A 21994-nucleotide genomic window follows, 5' to 3' on the forward strand; every position below is an offset into this window, starting at 1 on the left:
TGCACTAGGTTACCAAGGGGGCTGTGGAATCTCCACCCTAGGAGGTTTTTAAGAACAGGCTAGATAACTTTCCAGGATCATCCAGGCATACTTGGTCCTGCCTCTGCATGGGCAATGGCCTAGACTACCTCTAGAGATCCCCCCTGGCACTACATTTCTTGGCCAATTGGGTTTTGACTAAACATTTTTCAGGATAAGCATTTGCATTCTGCAGAACATTTTTACTTTTTCCATCAAAAACAAATCCCCTCCAGAGTGCCCTTTTCATAAGACCTAGAGGGGGAAACATAGAGGAAGCATCTGAACTCAGTCTGATGGGTTGAATTAAATCAAGATGTAGTCAGGTGGGATCATAGTGCCTGAGTTCATGAGCAATGATCTGGAATGGTGTAGGGTTTTTAAGACTTCCATGGACTGTATCTAAGAATTAATTTACTCATCTGTAAAGATTAATATCAACCTTATAGTGTAGCTATTTGCAGATGTGTTATAATGGATCACCTGATGATTAACTGCTCTGTTCATTCCCTCGGGTGCACCTGACATCACCCACTGTTGGAAGACAGGATACTGGTCTCAGTGGACCTTTGGTCTGACCCCGTGTGGCTGTTCTCATGCTGAGCCAGTGTGGCTGTTCTCATAGCCACCCAGCAAAATGTCAGTTTACACAGATTTAAGTTCTGCTCCTGCCTAAATGCAGGAGAGCACTGTCAAAATGTCCTTTTCTTTGCCAGCTGCATCAGTTGTTACCTCAGAAGGCTTTCGCACAAAAGTAAGTGTACAAAGTGACATTATATAGTCAGCTGTTCAAGTAATTCTGCTGCAGGAGGGTCAATCAGTCCATATACTGTAGACAGTTATTAAGATCATCCCTCTAAACAATTGCTCTGCTCATGAGTAAAAGATTGAAATGGCATTAGAAAACTCTTTCAGTATGTACAAAACCCAAAAAGACCTGGGTATCAGGCAAAGGTTTTTAATGCACTTGCAAACTCTGACCCAAGTGGCACATTTCACCGAGCAGAGCAATTGCTCCCGGACATGGAGGTTTCTCTTGCATTTAATACCATTATGCAATTTTCAAGCAGGACAAAACCATGGCCCTGAACCATGACAATGCATCTAGAAAAGTAATATTGGAGCATTCAGAGGAAGTGCTGAGGCTACAGACCCACTGAGTTAAACAGGAGCTAGGGAAGCCCTATAGGATCCAGCAGCAAAAGCCTGCAATGGAACATTTGCCAGATGGGGGCCTGTCTTGTGGAAAGCAATGGCACTGAAAAGGACTCAGGGGATGTCTATACTGCAGCTGGAAGCATGCCTCCCAGCCTGGCTAGACAGACACGCACTAGCTCTGCTTGAACTAGCATGCTAAAAACAGCAGCACGCATGGCCCTTGCAGCACACAGTGGCTTGGGACAGCCACCTGAGCTTGGAGCTCGGTGGTCTGGCAGGCTTGGATTCAGGCAGCTAGCCCAAATCGTTGTTCATGCTGCAACATCCACATTGTTATTCTTAGTGTGCTAGCTTGAGCAGAGCTCGTGAGAGTCTGTCTACGCAGATCGAGAGAGACGCTCCCAGCTGCTGTGTAGACATAACCTCGGGAGTTAACGTGAATACACTGAACAGGAGCTACCAAGTGTGATGCTGAGGCTAAGAGGGCTAACACAATCCTCAGCAGGGGGATAATACAGAGTAGGAACAGGGAGGTGGCATTACCTTTGTAAATGGCATTGGTGACCCCATGAGTGGAATAGCGTGTGCTGTTCTAACGCCCGCATTTCAAAAAGGAGGCTGACAAACTGGAAAAAGTTCTGAACAGAGCGACAAGAACGATCTGAGGTTTGGTAAACTTGCATTACAGCAAGAAACATAAGCAGCTCACTATATTTTGGTTACCCAAGGTCAGAAGGTGATTTTATCAATCTACAAGCACTCACATGAAGAAGAGATTTCTGATAGTCGATAGCTTTGTCATTTAGCAGAAAAAATGCAAACGACACCCAATGACTGAAATCGGAAGCAAGACAAATTCCACTAGAAAGAAGCCACAGATTTTTAATAGTGATGGTGATTAACCACTGGAACAATTTACATAGGGATATAGTGGATTATTACCCATAATTTGAAACATTTAAATCAAGACTGGAGGCCTCTTTCTAGAGATGTTCTACTCAATCAGACGTTATAGGCTTGATTCAGGAACAACTGGGTGAAATTCTATGCAGATTAGACTACATCATAAGAGACAGATACCTTTATCCGTAACTGGCGTTCTTCGACATGTGTTGCTCATGTCCATTCAACTTAGGTGTGTGTCCTCACCACATGTACGGGTGCCGGAAGTTTTTCCCTGGGCAGTATCCGTAGGGGACTGGCTCCAGTGCCCCCTGGAGTGGCACGCACATACTGTGGAATAAGGGGTGCCGCCGGTTCCCCCCACCCTCCTTCTTGCCAGAAACTCCAACAGAGGGCAGGTTGTGGAATGGGCATGAGCAACACATCTCAAAGAACACCAGTTATGGAAAAAGGTAACTGTCTTTTCTTCTTCGAGTGATTGCTCATGTCCATTCCACTTAGGTGACTCCCAAGCAGTACCCCTCAGAGGTGTTCATGGACACGTAGATTGCATCACCGCTCTGCCGAACCCAGCATCGTCCCTGCTCTGCTGAGTGACGGCATAGTGAGCCATGAACATGTGCACTAAGGACCATGTCCCGGCTTGACAGATGTCCTGGATCGGGAAGTGTGTCAGGAAGGCCGCTGAAGATGTCTGCGCTTCGGTCGAGTGGGCTCCGATGTTCGGCGGCAGAGGGACTCCCACTAACTCGTAGCAGGTCTGAATGCAAGAAGTGATCCAGTTAGAAATCCTCTGCATGGACACCAGGAGGTCCTTCATCCAGTCAGCTGTGGAGATGAAAAGCTGAGCTGACTTACAGAAAGGCTTTGTCCCATCTAGGTAGAAAGCCAGAGCCCTTCCCATGTCTAAAGCATGAAGGCGCCTCTCTTCACTCGTCTCATGGGGCTTAGGGCAGAAGACTGGAAGGAAGATGTCCTGGCTCATGTGGAAAGTAGACACTACTTTGGGAAGGAAGGCCAGGTGGGGCTGGAGCTGGACCTTGTCCTTATAGAATACCATGTACGGCGGTTCTGAGGTCAGGGCTCGCAGCCTCGCCCCGCCAACATCACCGCCACCAGGAAAGCTGCCTTCCACAATAGGTGAGACAGGGAGCAAGAGGCCAAAGGCTCAAAGGGCGGGCCCATGAGCCTGGACAGAACCAAGCTGAGATCCCACTGAGGGGCCGGGGACCGGACTTGCAGAAAAAGTCTCTCGAAACCTCTGAGGAACCTGATCGCCATGTCATGGGAGAACACTGTCTGCCCCGGATGGCTGGAAGAAAGGCGGAAATGGCCACCACGTGTACCCTGATAGAGGGGTGTGCCAGGCCCTGGTTCCTCAAATGAAGCAGATAGTCCAAGATTGACTGCACCAAAGAACGCGAAAGGGAGATGCCCTGTTTGGCTGCCCAGCGGGAGAACCTCGTCCATTTTGACAGGTAAGTCTGTCTAGTCAAGGGGTTTCTACTCTCTAGGAGGACCTTCTGGACCTCTTCCGAACAGGCCCATTCATCCGGGTTCAGCCAGGCAACATTCACACCGTGAGGTGGAAGGACGCGAGGTTGGGGTGCAAGAGTCTACTGTGATCCTGTGACAGCAGGTCCAGTCGGTTCGGCAAGGGCCATGGAGGAATTGCTGACAGGCTCGAAAGCGTCCCAAACCAGTGCTGGCAAGACCACGCTGGGGCAATCATGGTAACCTGAGACTTGTCTCTCTTAATGTTCACTATGACCTTGCTGATGAGCGGAATCGGAGGGAATGTGTACATCATGCTTCCTGTCCACAGCAGGAGGAAGCCGTTGGAGAGGGAACCCTTGCCCAGACCCTGTCGGGAGCAAAACCTGTGGCATCTCCTGTTCTGCCTGGTGGCGAACAGATCCACTTGGGGAGTTCCCCACTTCTGGAAGATCATGCCAGCTACCTCCGGGTGAAGCACCCACTCACGGTGAAAGAAGTCCCTGCTTAGGCGATCCGATAGCATGTTCTTGGCACCTGGAAGGTGACACGCTTCTAGGTCGATTCCATGGTCGATGCAAAAGTCCCAAAGATGGAGTGCCTCTTGGCAGAGGATTGCATTCCCCCTTGTCTGTTGAAGTAGGGCATGGAGGCTGTGCTGTCCATCAAGACTCTGACCACTTTGCCTGACAGGTGAGGTAGGAAGACCGCACATGCTCTGTGCATTGCCCTGAGCTCTTAGATGTTTATGTGTAGCGTCGTTTCTTCTGGGGACCACATACCTCGGTTCTGGAGGGTGCCGAGCTGTGCCCCCCAGCCGAGGCGTCCGAAACCGACTCAACTGAGTGAGGAGTGCTGTCGAAGGGGACTCCTTCCAGAACTTTCTCAGTGTTGGTCCACTATCACAGCGAGATAAGTACAGTCGCGGGGATGGTAAAGACTTTTTCCATGTGGTCCCTGGACTGGGAGTAGACAGTTGCCAGCCATTGCTACAGGGGTCGCATCTGGAGCCTGCTGTGATGCACCACATATGTACACGTTACCAGGTGACCTAGTAGGTGCAGGAAAGCCCTGGCACAGATCGAGTCAAGCACTGCTCTGAAGAACTCTATCCTCTGTACTGGAACTAACGTGGATTTATTTTGTCGTTTACCAACAGGCCGAGGCGATGACAGGTGGCTAACAACATCGCAGCATGCCTTTGGACCTGGGTCCTGGAGCTGCCCCTGACTAGCCAGTCGTTGAGGTACGGGTAAAACTGGATACCCTGATGTCTGAGGTAAGCAGCCACCACTGATATGCACTTGGTAAATACCCATGGTGCTGTCGCTAGGCCAAATAGGAGGAGTGCAAACTGACAGTGGTTGGGACCTACTGTAAACTGGAGGAAGCATCTGTGTCTCTTAAAGATGGCAATATGAAAGTACACATCTTTCAGTTTGAGGGCGGCATACCATTCACCTGGATCCGGGGAGGGGATGATGGAGGCCAGGGAGACCACACAGAACTTCAGCTTCACTTGGAAACTGTTCAGGTCTCACAGGTCCAGGATAGGCCGCACACCACCCTTCGCCTTTGGGATTAAAAAGTAGCAGGAATAGAACCCCTTGTTCCTGTACTCCAGAGGAACGACCTCCACCGAACCTAGCTGCAGTAACCTCTCTACCTCCTGTGCGAGGAGACTCTCTTGAGAAGGTTCCCTGAAGAGAGACAGGGAGGGAGAGTGGGAAGGAGGGGTAGAAAGTAACAGAAGGGTTTAACCCTGCGCCACTGGACTGAGGACTCATTGGTCTGATGTTACAGAAGCCCACAAAGGGAGGAAAGAAGAAAGACGGCTGGCAAAATAAGGGAGAGAGGATCCTGGGAACAGTCCGGTAGGTCGCCCTCAGGCGTACCCTTAAAATGAGTGCTTGGCACCTGCTTATTGAGGGTCGAGCTCGACTGAGAGGTCTGCGAAGGCTGTTGGCTAGAAAGCCTCTGGATTTCTTACGGGGAGGCTCCTGGCAAGGGTGGTTCCCCTGGCCCTGATGCTGCTGTGGCTTAAACCGCTTGCAGGCAGGGCTGGGAACATACAGGCCCAGCATCTTAAGGGTCATGCAGGAGTCCTTTAGGCCGCGGAGCTTATTGTCCATCTGTTCTGCAAACAGGGCTTGCCCATTGAAGGGAAGGTCTTGCATCAACTGCTGAGCCTCCATGGACAAGCCAGAGGAGCAGCCAGGATGCCCAGCACATGGCGATGGCTGAGGCCGTGGTTCTGGCGGGGGTGTCCGCCACAGCCGACGGCACTTGGAGTATCACCCTGTGTGACGAAGCGGGGATTTTCCCTTGTTAGGTTGTATGAGAGTCTTGCTGTTTTGCATGAATACTGTGTATGCCTCAGTTCCCTGTGTGCTACACCAATACCTCAGTGGTGGGAATAGGGGTATGTGACTTCGGCTGAGACTCTACAGCAGGTGAGGGGTGTTCTTCGTAACCTGAGACCCAGGAGGGATGACCAGGTGATTCTTTGCCTGGGAAGCGAGACAAAGACAAGGAGGAGCAGCAACGGGGGTGTCTAAGGTCAGGTCACTGGAAGCCTGCCGGAGGTGGGGGGGGCTGGAAGAGGGGGAGTCCAGGCCACCTGGCCCAGTACTCCCCAAGATGGACTTGGCTGAAAGTCACTGATTTCTGTGATAGCAAGCTCTGTTCTACGCTGTGTTCCTGTCAACTAATAAACCCTTCTGTTCTACATGATGGCTGAGAGTCACGTCTGACTGTGGAGTTGGGTAGGATCCTCTGGCTTCCCCAGGAGCCCTGTCTGGGCAGACTCGCTATGGGAAGCACACAGTGAGGAAGGGGATGCTGAATGCTCCGAGGTCACACTCAGGAAGGTCGAAGCTGTGTAAACTTCTTGCCCTGGCAACAGTATGCTCAGAGAGAGGAGGCAGGCTGCCCCAGAGTCCTGACTGGCTTTGTATGGAGTAGTTCCAGAGCATTGCTCGGTGACTGCGACAACCTGGCAACAGTCGTGCCCTCTTCCATAATAGGCCAGAACTCTTTACAAGAAGGCTCAGGAAGAGAGACCTTGAACTTGGCCATGGCTTACCACATGTTAAAATCATAGTGGCCCAGGAGGGCTTTCCTGTTGTGGGAATTCTGCTTTCCCACAACTGCTTGGAGAAGTATGCCACATAAGAATGGAGAGCAAAATGCTGATCAAAGAGGAAAAAATTGTGTGTGCAGCATCAAGTGCAATAAAACTTATCAAAACACTAGTGATGACCTGAAACTATGGTTTCTTGGTCAGTATAAGGATGGGCCAACGTGTGCATTGACTTCTATGAGTGGCAAATGATGGGAATGTGCTGCAGTCAGGGGCTGTGTGTTTGGGGTTGTGTATTCTGGTTCCCAGGGCCTGCCTCTCCTGGTACCGCGTCTTCCCCTCCCCCCAGATTTCTGCCAAGGTTCACACCAGAATGCAGCCAGCAGCAGCCTTTTGGCACTGTGCGGGAGGGAAGGAAAGGGGGTGTGGAGAGGGGAGGGATGACCTGGCCTGTGTCTTTGCAGAGGTCCTCTTCCCCGCCCCCCATGGCTGGAAGCAGCTTGTCCCTTCCTGACCGCAGTGTCCAAAGGCAGCTAACACCTCCAGGCTGCTGCTGGCCACTGACAAACCAGCTGCCTCCTGTCCCCTGGCTGCAGCACCCGGGCAGGAAGGGGTTAAGCTCTAAGGCTGCATTGTGCACCAGGGCCCATGGAACCTGACTGCAGGGGAGAGTGCCTATGGGACAGAGCAGCCCCATGCTCCCTGGGGGCAGGACCCGGGCGGGGGGGGGGGGAGGAGGAGGATAGAAGAGGTAAAGAGGGAGCTAAGTCCCTGCCCCCGGCCGGCTGCTGTGGAGTCTGCAAGTTTGGGACGTGAACAGGCTGGAAATCCCTTCCCCACCACCACACCAGAGCTTAGCTGAGGGGCAGAGAGGATTCCCTGTGCCAGCACTGTTCGGGACTTTCGCACATGCAGGGCTCGGCTCCTCCTGGCCAGAGGGTCTTGGGCTTTCCCAGGGCGCCAGCCCGGCTGAGGCAGGGGGGAAGTTGGGCACAAAGGGGAAAGCAGGGAGAAGACAGTGAAAGGGGGAGCAAATAAAGGGCCAGTGGGTGGGCAGCAGAAGCAAAATGTAACCGGCTGCTGCCTGGCACCTGCGCACACTCACCAGCCACAACTTGCAACCAGTGCCAGCCGGAAATGGGACGAGGGGGTAGGGCCCTGCTGTCCGAGAGCCAGCACGCAGCGGGGGGCTGTGCTGACGGATCAGCAGGGGGAACCGCTGGCTATGCCTGCTGCAACTTTGCCCCATCACCAGCCTTGTACACCCACCCCCATTGTCAGCCACTGGCCCCCCCACACTCACTGCTGGTGGGCAGCTGGCAAGTGGGGATCTGGCCAGCAGGAGGACCCACCAGTAGTGATGGGGGAAAGAGAAAATTTGGAACAATTTCCCTGTTTTTAAGAAAAAGTTGGGACACCTGCAGGAGGGCTTAAAAATGGGACATCTGGTCACCCTAGTTTGGGGTTGGTGTGTGTACTGGGAGACAGGTGTTTTGTGTGGGTAGCAAATGAGGGGGGTGTGCTGCAATGAAGGGCTGTGCACCTTTGGGGTAATTATGTGTGCTGCTTGTGTTGTTGTGGTTTTGAAGAATTGTGGCAGATGCATCAAGTAATCCACCATCTGTGCAGTTTCCCTCATACAACCAATGAACTGCTGCATGCAAATTAGCTGCTGAGTGAGGGTGGTAATTGGGTGAGTTAACTCTTATATCACAATGGTCTGGAACTCTTGGCATAACATGTCCTCCAGTAGCCCATGCTGTCACACAACTATAATTCATAAAGTGAAAATGGACGAGAACTTAAAAATTGGACAGTAACGGACTACAAAATCCAGTGATGATTGAATCTGGTAACATTCTAAATGAAATGAGCTCTCACTCACCCATATAGCCATTTCCATGGCCTTGTCTACAGGGAAAAGTCAATCTAAGTTACGCAATTTGACTCTCTCCCATCAACTCCCCTTACCCTTCTCAAACTGGTGGAGTCTTCACTCTTCACTAGACCCTCTAAAATCGACCACCAATGCACCGATCACCGTGCATCGTAGACCAGCTCCATGGCTTCACATTGACTCAGACATTCTAGGTTTCAGAGTGACAGCGTGTGACAATCCTGGAATCTTATTCTATAAACTGTCTCCTCACCCAGTGCAGCCTTTCCAAACTTATTTAACACTTAGCAACTAACTCCTTTATCTCATTTAGACCCAGTTAACCATCAAACTATATTTCCATCTGAAAATGATGTACTTGCTCATTACAAGCGTGCCAAAAAATTCTGTTACAGAGACAGAAAATGGTTTGGTACATATGGCAGCACTGTGTGTAGAGTCAGCTTCACTTCACGTGTTGCTTTAGGGGAAGCTCTTCTGTACACTCTTCCCCAAGCCCTACTTTTGGGAGTGGGGGTGGGGAAGGGGACACCTGCTTTGGGTAGGACAGGACGCTCACATGCACACTTGCTCACTTCCAGACACAATGATTGGGTTGTTAACAGTAGCAGAGCTGCTGCTTTTTAAGAACGTTGGGCCAGGAAGGTGTTTCTCTCTTTCCTGGAGCATTCCCAGGCCAAGGGAGAACCAGGGCAACTGCATCTCACTCTCCATATCTCTGTATGAAGGCTAACAACAGTGCCAACCTACCACCCCTTGATAACTGAACTGAAAGACTTCTTGGGATGGATAAAAACCTATTGAAATTAGATTTTAAAATGTAAATTAAATACTTTTTTTAAAAAAAATAAGCCTATTTAAACTTAAATTTGAAATTATGACAACCTATGTCAAGGCCTAAACCTACTATAATCTACTAAAACATGTAAATTAAATAAAAATATTAAATACTGCATGTTTTACATGTATCCAAATATTACATATTTGCTGAAGTTTTAAAGAAAGTCAGACTACAATGAACTGGTGATATCACTGGCTAAGCAGCTGGAATCAGAGTTTGCTGAAATGCTACACCAGCTTTTGACAACACTAGCCTCTTTGGGTGCAGAGAGAATATTTCCTTCATTTCAATTTATTCAGCTAGTTCAGTTCAATGCCTAATTCATTTGAAGTTAAGAAACTAACTGGGAATTGCAAAAGCAGGTAAGCTTGTTTTCCTCTTCTAATCTAGGAATAAAAACTAGGTGCAAGAAGATGAGAACTACCAATTCTAAAATCTTGAAGGGCATGAACAGAGATAATCAGTTCAATTCACTAAGAGCAGATAATGCTTCTTTTGTTTGTTAAACCAGTCAGTTTTAAATGCAAAACATGTTTGATAAACTTAAAAAAAGTATCCCACACATTTAAGAGGTAGGTTTAGAACACTAATAAAAAAATGGAATTTAATTAAAAAAGCACAACAGCAGCAATTTCCATCCAAATGCAGCTTGAAACAAATCACGAGTAAAAAAATTTATTCATCTGGTAAATGAAAAATGCATCATTTACCATTTTCTAACCATAAAAATGTTAAGATTAAGACTCGAAATAAATATGTATTAAGCTATATATAGCTGCTTAAATAAAACATATATAGACACAGTATAACCTCTGGTTTAGCAAAATTGTACCAAATTTAGAATCACAGAAGATTAGGGTTGGAAGAGACCTCAGGAGGTCAACTAGCCCAACCCCCTGCTCAAAGCAGGACCAACCCCAACTAAACCATCCCAGCCAGGGCTTTGTCAAGCCAGGCTTTAAAAAGCTCTAAGGATGGAGATTCCACCACCTCCCTAGGTAACCCATTCCAGTGCTTCACCACCCTCCTAGTGAAATAGTGTTTCCTAATATCCAATCTAGACCTCCCCCACTACAACTTGAGACCATTGCTCCTTGTTTTGTCATCTGCCACCACTGAGAACAGCCTAGCTCCATCCTCTTTGGAACCTCCCTTCAGGTAGTTCAAGGCTGCTATCAAAACCCCCCCTCACTCTTCTCTTCTGCAGAATAAATAAGCCCAGTACTGTAAAGGCTGTATTTCTAGCTGCAAATCAACAGGTTTTAATGCTGGGCGGGCAAACTTTTTGGCTTGAGGGCTACATCGAGATTCCGAAACTGTATGGAGGGCAGGATAGGGAAGGCTGTGCCTCCCCAAACAGCCTGGCCCACACCCCCTATCTGCCCCCTCAAAAACCCCTGCCCCATCCAACACCTCCTGCCCCCTGACTGCCCCCCCAACCCGCTGCCCCTAACCACCCCACCCCCCGCTCCCTATCCCCTGACTGCCCTGCCCCCTATCCACACCCCTGCCCCCTGACAGACCCCCCCAGGACTCCCATGCCTATCCAACCACTCCCTGCTCCTTGACTGCCCCCCAGGCTCCCCTGCCCTTTATCCAACCTCCCCACTCCCTGCCCCCTTACCATGCCGCTCATAGCACCAGGACTGGCAGCCGTAAGTAGTACATTCCTACAGGGAGCAATTTAATAAACTACACTCCTGCTTGGCAGGAGCTCACAGCCCCACTGCCCAGAGCGCAGGCAGCACAGCGAGCTGAGGCTGTGGGGGAGGGGCTGGGGGCTAGCCTCCCTGGCTGGGAGGTCAAGGGCCAGGCAGGACCATCCCACGGGCCGGATGTGCCCGGAGGCTGTAGTTTGCTCACCTCTGTTTTAATGATCAATCTAGTGAGTGTTGGGTCAGTATTACTCCTGCTAAACTACAGTATCTAACTTAGAAGAGCTCTATGTAAGCTTCAGAGCTTGTCTCTCTCACTAACAGAAACTGGTCCAATAATATTATTGGTCCAAAATATTAATTCACCAACCTCATCTCTCTAAAGTCCGAAAATGACCTTTTTAATGTATAACTAGTTTGAATAATCGTTACACTGAAACAGAAATAGACTTTACTAAGACTTAACCAACAAAAACCTATTTATTTATTCCAAACACCAAGATACAGAAGTTTTCAAGTTTTGCAAATATTGCTCCAAAGCAAAATTCTATATACAACGCCCTCAGTTCTAATAGTGCATAAACAAAGACATATATACTTATGTATCCACAGTGCAATGTTTGCTCATTTTATCAAGGCTCCATGTTGCATTCACTTACCAGTGATTTAAAGAAACAACAAAAAGTGATTTGCCAGACCAAAATAGTGTTGGTCAACTATAAGGAGAGCTACAAATGTGGAAACTTATAAAAATAGGGACAAAACAATTCAGGCAGAGTACAATACAGAACCTTTCCTGAACGTGAAAAGCACTAACCTATTTCAAATAAATATTTTCAGTCATCCAGATCTGTTTCATCAGCAAGGGGTTCCCTATTGTATAATCATTCTGCTAACGGAAAACAAAACCTTCAGTATTGCTATTTACCAAGTGGAATTTTCTTTGCCATGAGCAAAAATAAACTGGCAAAGCAAACTTAACATGAACACTCCAAAACCAGTTACTTGCAAAGTGAAAATTTCCATTTCTGGAGAGAAAACTCAAACTTGGGGATTAACTACTCCATTGCTTTAAACTGTAACGAAGTTGATTTGTGAATGTACTTGTATTTAATTATTTTCCAGTCTGAGTGCTCGTTATACAGATTTCAAACAGGGAATAATTTACTGGTAAAACAGTAATCTGATAAAAACTTCACAGCTGTTGTTTAAAACCCTTGTTTGGATAGCCGCCTTATCATTTGGTTACTGCTGTCTGATATAGAACTGCACAGCGTGTTACTCATAATTCAGATGTCATTAAGAGGAATGACATCATTTAACCATTTGTTTTTACCTTTAGAAAGCAAAGTGACATTTAAGATCATGTAAGCTTTATTCCAACTGTGTTACAGCAAAATAAGTTTATTCTCCTGCTGTACATATGTCAAATTCATTATATACCAACTAGTGCCATAAAATGATGAGACATAAATTATTCCCTGAAATGAGTCTTGGCATAAAAGCCTTAACTACTACCTTGAGTAGCCTAGTTATTCCATTTTCTGAAGGAACTAAACTGATCAAAATATTCATTGTAGATATTGTTATTCCTATAATGATAGTGGATATTTCAAGTTTACATAGTAAATCATTATTCTTTGCAGCATATAAACTTTACAGATTCATATATCCATAATTAACAATTTGTACACTTCTGGGTCTTTTGATTACAACTGTGCTTTAATTTTAACCCTTTGGTGGTACCATCACAAATAGAACTATAAGAAAGATCAAGATAACAGAAAAATCCTGCTTTTTCAGGACACCCTCTCAACGCAAAAACAATTTACCCTTTTCCACGGTGAAGTTACACTCATCAATATTTGGGAATTAAAAAAAATCACAACCATTATTTATGGAGATATGAGCCGCACGTAAAAGGCTTGTAACATACCAAATACAATACACTAACATTTCAAAAGGTACTATATAATGTATCTTCAACTTAAGCAGCATTTTCATCTTGATCTCACAAAATAATACAAACTAGAAAATTAAAACAAAGTATAAAAAGAGACTGAGAACATATACTATTTAACATAATACCTCACTGTGAGGACAGTACCTCATGCATAGCTTTTGAGGCTTCATTTAAACAAACATAAAATAAACTGATTCCCAAAACCACACATTCATAATAAGTCTTTACAATGTGCATGTTTAGAGTATTGAAAAAAGTCTACATTTCAAAATATAACAGGAATGGAAATTAACAAATGGGCAGAAAACTACACACCTTAAGTTTGGAACTTCTGGTACATCTCCCATCTTTTAGACATAGCACTGTGTACTGTCACAAAGGTGAACCAGTAGCACTAGTTCAAGGAGGCACAGTACGGCCAAATTTAAAAGTTCAAGAATGCACAAGAAGCACAATGTAAATGGATTTCCCCAGTACCGTAGAGTCATGTGATAGTGACATGATAAATATGGAAAACAATCATTTACTATGAAACTAAGTGCAACGCAACTGTGACCACCTGCTACCTCTATTTAAATCAACAGAAGTGGGGTTTTAGGCCAGTATTACTTGAAAACCTCCATGTAAGAGTTTACAATTAAAGATGGACATTCATATTTGCTATGCTTGAAAATTGTTATAACATTGCCTATTGATTAAATACTGTGCTGTGCATAAACCAGTAGGAATAAAGCATGACCCGACCTGGTATACAAGTCGCTTAAATAAACTCTGTAGAACATAATTTACAACCTTCGTCAACTAAACATTTTTGGCTCTTAGAACTCTTATCTTCAGTGGCACAATTTTAAGTCAGTTTAATTATGCAAAAAGTTTATTTCATTCAACAACTTGTTGTAAGGAATGAAAATCTAAGAGTATATTTTGTCAGCCTGCTCCTACCCTTGAATACAAGAGTAAAATCCCCTTCCATATTGTTAAAATTGCCTAGTAAATCCCAAAAGATCAAAAGATAAGGATAACCTTGTTACTGCTTTCAGAACAGTCATACTTCTCCACAATCCCTGAAGTCAGTCTGCATCACATGCAATCAGCATGCTAATTTCATTTAAATATATAGAGCTGTTTGTGTCAAACACTCCGCGTTCATATTCAACAGCAATTTCAAGAGCTCTCTAATCTCATGTTGAGCAGCAAAGAGCAATTTGTTGCACCTTGCCTAGGTCCGTAATAAGCTGTTTTATACAATGTTTGAGTTGTGGAAGTCTAGCTAGTGGTTCTGGTGGTTCCAGCTCTCCTGTGTAATCCAACCAACTCTCTAGAACTGCAAAAGAAATAGAAAAAGTTAATACTATTCACTATTCTTATTAGCTGGCAAATATATACATATATATTTCCAAAGCAATAAAACTAAGAAGAGTTCTTGAAATAAATGTATTTTGAAAGACAAACTACAGTACTTTTAACATATACAATATTTTAGAAATCAGAGAAAACAAAAACTTCCCAAATAGTGTTTGGTAATTTACAGAGCTACCATGTGCTTATATCAATGTGTTCATATCTGCAAGGCAAAAAACATCTCTGCAAGGCAAGTTAAAGAAGTATGGATTGGATAAATGGACTATAAAGTGGACAGAAAGTTGGCTAGATCATTGGGCTCAAAGGGTAGTAATCAATGGCTCAATGTCCAGTTGGCAGCTGGTATCAAGTGGAGTGCCTCAGGAAGCGGTCCTGGGGCTGGTTTTCTTCAACATCTTCATTAATGATCTGAATTGTACACTCAGCAAGTTCGCAGACGACACTAAGCTGGGGGGAGAGGTAGATATGCTGGAGGGTAGGGATAGGGTCCAGAGTGATCTAGACAAATTGTAGGATTGGGCCAAAAGAAATCTGATGAGGTTCAACAAGGACAAGTGCAGAGTCCTGCATTTAGGATGGAAGAATCCCATGCACTGCTACAGGCTGGGGACTGACTGGCTAAGCGGAAGTTCAACTGAAAAGGACCTGGGGATTAGAGGACGAGAAGCTGGATATGAGTCAACAGTGTGCCCTTGTTGCCAAGAAGGCTAACAGCATATTGGGCTGAATTAGTAGGAGCATTGCCAGCAGATCGCAGGAAGTGATTACTCCCCTGTATTTCACAGAATAACAGAGTTGGAAGGGACCTCTGGAGGCCATCTAGTCCAACCCCCTGCCCAGAGCAGGATCAATCCCAACTAAATCATCCCAGCCAGGGCTTTGTCAAGCCTGACCTTAAAAATTTCTAAAGGAAGGGGATTGCACCACCTCCTTAGGTAACGCATTCCAGTGTTTCACCACCCTCCTAGTGAAAAAGTTTTTCCTAATATCCAACCTAAACCTCCCCCACTGCAACTTGAGACCATTACTCCTTGTCCTGTCATCTGCTATCACTGAGAATAGTCTAGATCCATCCACTTTGGATTCACCTTTCAGGTAGTTAAAAGCAGCTATCAAATTCCCCCTCATTCTTCTCTTCCATAGACTAAACAATCCCAGTTCCCTCAGCCTCTCCTCATAAGTCATGTGTTCCAGACCCCTAATCATTTTTGTTGCCCTTCGCTGGACTTTCTCCAATTTCTCCACATCCTTCTTGTAGTGTGGGGCCCAAAACCGGACACAGTACTCCAGATGAGGCCTCACCAGTGTCGAATAGAGGGGAACGATCACGTCCCTCGATCTGCTGGCAATGCCCCTACTTATACACCACAAAATGCCACTGGCCTTCTTGGCAACAAGGGCACCCTGTTGACTCATATCCAGCTTCTCGTCCACTGTCACCCCTAGGTCCTTCTCTGCAGAACTGCTGCCGAGCCATTCGGTCCCTAGTCTGTAGTGGTTCATTGGATTCTTCCGTTCTAAGTGCAGGACTCTGCACTTGTCCTTGTTGAACCGCATCAGATTTCTTTTGGCCCAATCCTCCAATTTGTCTAGGTCCCTCTGTATCCTATCCCTACTCTCCAGCGTATCTACCACTCCTCCCAGTTTAGTGTCATCCGCAAACTTGTGAGGGTGCAATCCACACCATCCTCCAGATCATTAATGAAGATATTGAACAAAACCGGCCCCAGGACCGACCCTTGAGGCACTCCGCTAGATACCAGCTGCCAACTAGACATGGAGCCATTGATCACTACCCGTTGAGCCCAACAATCTAGCCAACTTTCTACCCACTTTGTAGTGCATCCATCCAGCCCATACTACTTTAACTTGCTGACAAGAATACTGTGGGAGACAGTGTCAAAAGCTTTGCTAAAGTTGAGGAATAACACGTCCATTGCTTTCCCTTCATCCACAGAACCAGTTATCTCATCATAGAAGGCAATTAGATTAGTCAGGCATGACTTGCTCTTAGCGAATCCAGGCTGACTGTTCCTGATCACTTTCCTCTCGTTTAAGCACTTCAGAATTGATTCCTTGAGGACATGCTCCATGATTTTTCCAGGGACTGAGGTGAGGCTGACTGGCCTGTAGTTCCCAGGATCCTCCTCCTTCCCTTTTTTAAAGATGGGGACTACATTAGCCTTTTTCCAGTCATCTGGGACCTCCCCCAATCGCCATGAGTTTTCAAAGATAACGGCCAACGGCTCTGCAATCACATCCGCCAATTCCTTTAGCACTCTCAGATGCAACGCATCCGGCTCCATGGACTTGTGCACGTCCAGTTTTTCTAAATAGTCCCGAACCACTTCTTCCTTCACTGGTGAGACCACATCTGGAGTACTGCGTCCAGTTTTGGGCCCCCAGCTACAGAAAGGATGTGGACAAATTGGAGAGAGTCCAACAGAGGGCAACAAAAAGGCTGTTCTCAGTGGTGGCAGATGACAGAACAAGGAGCAATGGTCTCAAGCTGCAGTGGGTGAAACACTGGAATGGGTTACCTAGGAAGGTGGTGGAATCTCCATCCTTAGAGATTTTTAAGGGCTGGCTTGACAAAGTCATAGCTGGGATGATTTAGTTGGGGTTGGTCCTGCTTTGAGCAGGGGGTTGGACTAGATACCTCCTGAGGTCTCTTCCACCCCTAATCTTCTATGATTCTAAACCACAGATGGCTGGGTGTGGGGAGGCAATCCAGGACTAGTGGTAAGAGTGACACCTTACCCCTCTACTGAGCTAGAAATGAGGGCTTTATGTAACTTGATAGGGAAGATTCCCAGCTTTCTGGTGGGACATGGTGCACTTGCTTTTAATCCTTGTAGAACCCAAGATATCAGACTTCAAAATCACAATATTTTTATGTATAAAAGCCATTTTGCATTAAAACTCAGACTGATTAAATGTTTAAAAGACGTATGTCTGTATAGGATTATACAATTTTATACACATGTGCAAGCCTTAATGGATCCACAACCAGCTCCTCGCCCTATTAAACATTTCTATTGTAATGAATATTTTCCCCAAAACTAAAGTGAGAATAAAAAAGATGAAAATACAAAGTAAAGAAATAGAAAGGGAGGGAAAGGAAAGGAAGGGGACCACTCAGGAAAAAGATCTTGGAATCAGTGTGGAAAGTTCTCTGACAACATCCACTCGATGTGCAGTGGCAATCAAAAAAGCAAACAATGTTAGCAACCATTAGGAAAAGGATAGATAAGGAGACAGAAATCATCATAATGCCACTATGTAAATCCAAACCTTCAATACTGAGTGCAGATCTGGTCACCCTATCTCAAAAAAGATATATTAGAATTGGAAAAGGTCCAGAGAAAGGCAACAAAAATGATTAGGGGTAAGGAACAGTTTCTGTTTAAGGAGAGATTAAAAAGACTATTGAACTATATCAAAAGACTAACTATAACTATATATATATTATATAGTGACTATATCAAAACCAAATTTACTCCTAAAAACACAACTTTCGATTATTACAGCTGGCTAGTGTGATAAAAATGATGCTGGTATCTTTGTAGATCTGCAGAAATAGGACACGGATCTCAAGACAATGCATTTTGGATAGAAACAACATAATCTGAATGGTACAAAAATATACATTCTGTTTAATCTGTGAAAGAAAATACATTTAATTTACCATCCAGTTCCTTCTCAATGAAATCCATCCTGTGTGTAACTTCATCTTGTAGAGATTCAACATGGGCTAGAAGGTTAAGTTGCCACTGCAGCTGTGAGTTCACAACTCCTTCCTTTTCTTTTTCCAGCAGTTTCATTTCAATAGCTTCCTCTGAAGGGATTTTCTTAGACACACATTCTCTTACCTGACAAAGGTACATAAATTAGTATTTATCATAGTTAAATGGAAATATGTCAGCCAGCCAATCAGGCTGCATGGATCTTTAGAAAATGACAGGTTCAGAGTAGCAGCCGTGTTAGTCTGTATCCGCAAAAAGAAAAGGAGGACTTGCGGCACCTTAGAAACTAACACATTTATTTGAGCATAAGCATCCGCTGAAGTGAGCTGTAGCTCACGAAAGCTTATGCTCAAATAAATTTGTTCGTCTCTAAGGTAACACAAGTTCTCCTTTTCTTTTTGCGGATCTTTAGAGTTCCTGAAACTAATGGTAGAGTTTCCCCCCAGTTATCCAGTTCCCTACATTCATTTTTTTTTTTTTTTTGCTGTACTCATGATTTGCAGAATTATTTCTCAATAACTAGTCTGAGAATCCTTATTGTCTGACAGCTGTTGCTAGCCCATCAAAATGCAGAGATAGTTCACTAATATGAAACATGAATATTAAAAAGTCTCTATACTCCAGTTGTCTACTAATAAGAATTTAAAAAAACTCTTTACCAGCAACGAAGATGCTGCCTCAGCTTCACACTGTTGGATGAGGCACAAAAATACCAACATTTAAAACGAAAAACAAAATACTCAAAAGCAAAAGAATGTGAGTCTGACACTGAAGAAACAGACTGTTTAAACAGAAGATTTGTTTCTTGATTTCCTGTCTAGGACTGCCCTCTTCCCCAGTCAAAAATATTTGGGCTGCACTACCGTTCTGGCTAGTAACGGAGGAAGTTTAGACTAATTCACAAAGTTCCAGGGTTAGCAACACCCCTTCCTTTTCCTCTCGCCCCCAGACTACCATTTTAAAAAACTGTATGGAAACACTAAATCTTTATTAGCAGATTAAATGTAATTGAACAGAAACACCTAATTAGCTTGTGTTTAATGTGCATATGGTCCTCGGAGAAAGCCAATTGTTAAGATACCGAAAGGACTTATCTGACATAAAGCAGCTCAGTTCCAGCAAGGAAATCATCTGGTAAGAAGCTTTCCATTCTGGATCCTGACCACTTCCCCAGTCCGAGATGTCTGGGCTACAGCAAGCAGTAAAAAGTGGTTACTCACTTTGTGCTGTAACTGCAGTTCTTTGAGATGTGTCCCCCTCTGGGTGCTCTGCTTCAGATGCACATGAACCTCTTGAGCCCTTGATTGGAGATTTTCCATTAGCAGTGTCCATTCAACTGTGATTCATCCTCTACCTCCTTGTGCCACACACCGAGGCTATCCAGAGATGCGCGGTCAATGGTCCTCAGTTTCTTATCCATCCAAATATTCCATATAGACTAATCTGAAGCAGGAGGGCGGGTAGTTGAACATCCATAGGGGGACACGTCGAAGAACTGCAATGACTGCACAAGGTGAGTAACCTCTTCTTCTCTGAGTAGCGTCCCTTAGAGTGCTCCACTTCAGGTGACTCCCAAGCAGTATCCCCACAGGGAGGTGTGAGGTTTGGGACTGAGTCCAGAACTGAAGGAAGTATATTGCATTTACAAACCGCCACATTGGATCTGAAGGCGTGGATCAAGGCATAATGATTAGAAAACGTATGTAGTGAAGCCCATGTAGTGGTCGTGCATATTTCAGATACTTGCACATTCTTGGATACTGCTGGGGCTGTTGCTTATGTTCTGGTAGAGTGTGGTATCACCCTTTGGAGGGGGGATGAATGCTAGTTGCCTCATAAGTGATAATACACCCAGAGATCCACATTGACAGCCTCTGAACAGAGATTGAGGACCCATGGGATCAATCTGTGATGGAGATGAACAGCCTAGGTAACTATTGTAATTGTTTGATTCTATATAAGTAGAAAGCCAATGCTCTTCGAATAACCAAGGTATGATCGTATGTCTCCTGCAGAAACTTGCGAGGTTTTGGAAAAAACTGGCGGATGAATGGACTGGTTAAGATGAAACACTGATAGTATCTTAAGTAAGAATTTAAGGTTTGGGCACAGAGACTTTGTCCTTTCAGAATACTGGAGGGAGGGGGAGATCCGCCATCAAAGCTTCAATCTCTCCAATCCTACATGCTGATGAGATAGCCGCTAAAAAGGCAATCTTCACAGATAAGGAGAGCAGAGAACTGGTTGCCATTGTATCAAATCAGACTCTCATGAAGTAATTAAATGACCATGTTAAGGTCCCAGTTGGAGTGGGGTAGAGATTCCCTAAACCCATTATAAACCTAGACCAGTAGTGCACAAATTGGGACGCACACCAGAGGTTCTTTGTGGGGCACAAAGAAACTGGGATCCTGTGGGTCCCACAGGATCTGCTACCATAATAGTGGGAGCAGGATAAAAATAAAGTGGGTACTGCGGGGCAGGACGGAAATGGGATAAAAAAATAGTTCTCCCACACAGCAAACACGAATACCCCAGCCAGCAGCTGCTGCTCTCCAGCTGCCCAGCTCTGAAGTCAGCACCACCGCCAACAGCAGTGCAGAAGAGAGGGCACTGCCACCCTTACTTCTGCACGGTTGTTGGTGCTGCCTTTAGAGCTGGGCGGCTGGAGAGCAGCAGATGCTGGCCAGAGCATTCACGTTGCTTGTGCTGCAGGAAAACTATTTTTTAAATCCTGCTCCCATCCCACCCCACAATACCTACTCCTGCATTATCTGTTGAATTTTTATCCTGCTCCAGCTATTACGACAGCAGGATCTCAGGGTAGAGCCCTTGGAAAAAAACTGAAACAGTTTGCGATTACAAGTAATGGAGGGTGAGGCACAACAAATTCTGTGAATGATAAATGTGGTGGGGGTGGGGAGATATGACTGAAAAAGTTTGTGAACTACTAACCTAGACAACACAGGGTCAGCAAATATGGAGAATCCTGCTACTGGAGGATGAAAGGCTGATATTACAAATGGACCTTAACTGAACTGATAACCCCGATTTCTTTAGATCTAACAGTTATCCAAGGTGACAGAGCGGCACAGATTCAGACACAAAAATGTGGCGACAACAGCAAAGGAAGAATCTCTTGCACTTCTGCAGGTAAGTAATATGGGTTGACTCCTGATGTTCAGTAACACCTGTGGCACTTCTGCAGAGCAGGAAGATTCTAACCCCACAAACCATCAAGGAATCACACCCGGAGGCGGAGAACCCTAGGCTAGGATGAAGCACATGACTCTCAGCCTGGGAGAGGAAATGAGGAATGGTCAGAAATATGAACAACAGTTGGATGCATAGGTGAAGCAGGTCAGGGTACCAAGCTTGTCTCAGCCAGATCAATATTATAAGGATAACTCTGTCTTTGTTCTGTCTGATCTTGTTCATCACCCTTAAAAGCAGTGGTGTTTTAGAAAATGTAAAAAGCAGATCCCGCTGCCAAGATAGAAGAAAGGCATCTCCCAAAGAGTGGCGGCCCAGACCTCTTCTTGAGCAGAATGGAGAACACTTTTTGTTCCTGAAGGTGGTGAAGAGATCCACTTCTGGTAGTCTCCACCTTTGGAATAAAGTGTGGAGTATATGAGAGTCTAGCTCTCATTTGTAGTGCCGGGATAACAGTCTGCTGAGAATATCAGCTATAGTTCTGAATATATGGGAGATAACTGAAACTTGGAGCTGATGGATTATACACCAGTTGCATAGTTTCATAGCTTTGGCACACAGAGAGGGGGATCTTGTCCCTCACGGCTTGTTGATACAGAACATGAAGGGCATAGGTTGTCCGTCATGACTCTGATTTGCCGCAATGAGTGGCAGGAAATGAA

General features: G+C 45.5%; 1 protein-coding gene across 7 annotated transcripts in view; it reads right to left on the reverse strand.

Moving 5' to 3' along the window:
• Window positions 1–11533: 11533 nt before the first annotated feature.
• PHF20 (PHD finger protein 20) overlaps window positions 11534–21994 on the reverse strand; it is a 189631-nt gene continuing 179170 nt past the window's right edge. For all 7 annotated transcript variants that reach the window (XM_084646317.1, XM_084646322.1, XM_084646321.1 and 4 more), the window contains 2 exons: window positions 18062–18245; window positions 11534–14335 (listed from right to left, as the gene is read on the reverse strand). In XM_084646317.1, coding sequence (XP_084502443.1) covers window positions 14193–14335; window positions 18062–18245 — 327 coding nt within the window. In that variant the 3' untranslated portion in view covers window positions 11534–14192. The remainder of the gene's footprint in view (window positions 14336–18061; window positions 18246–21994) is intronic.

This window comes from Lepidochelys olivacea (genome assembly GCF_965140295.1).
Source record: "Lepidochelys olivacea isolate rLepOli2 genome assembly, chromosome: 13".
Lineage (NCBI taxonomy): Eukaryota > Metazoa > Chordata > Testudines > Cheloniidae > Lepidochelys > Lepidochelys olivacea.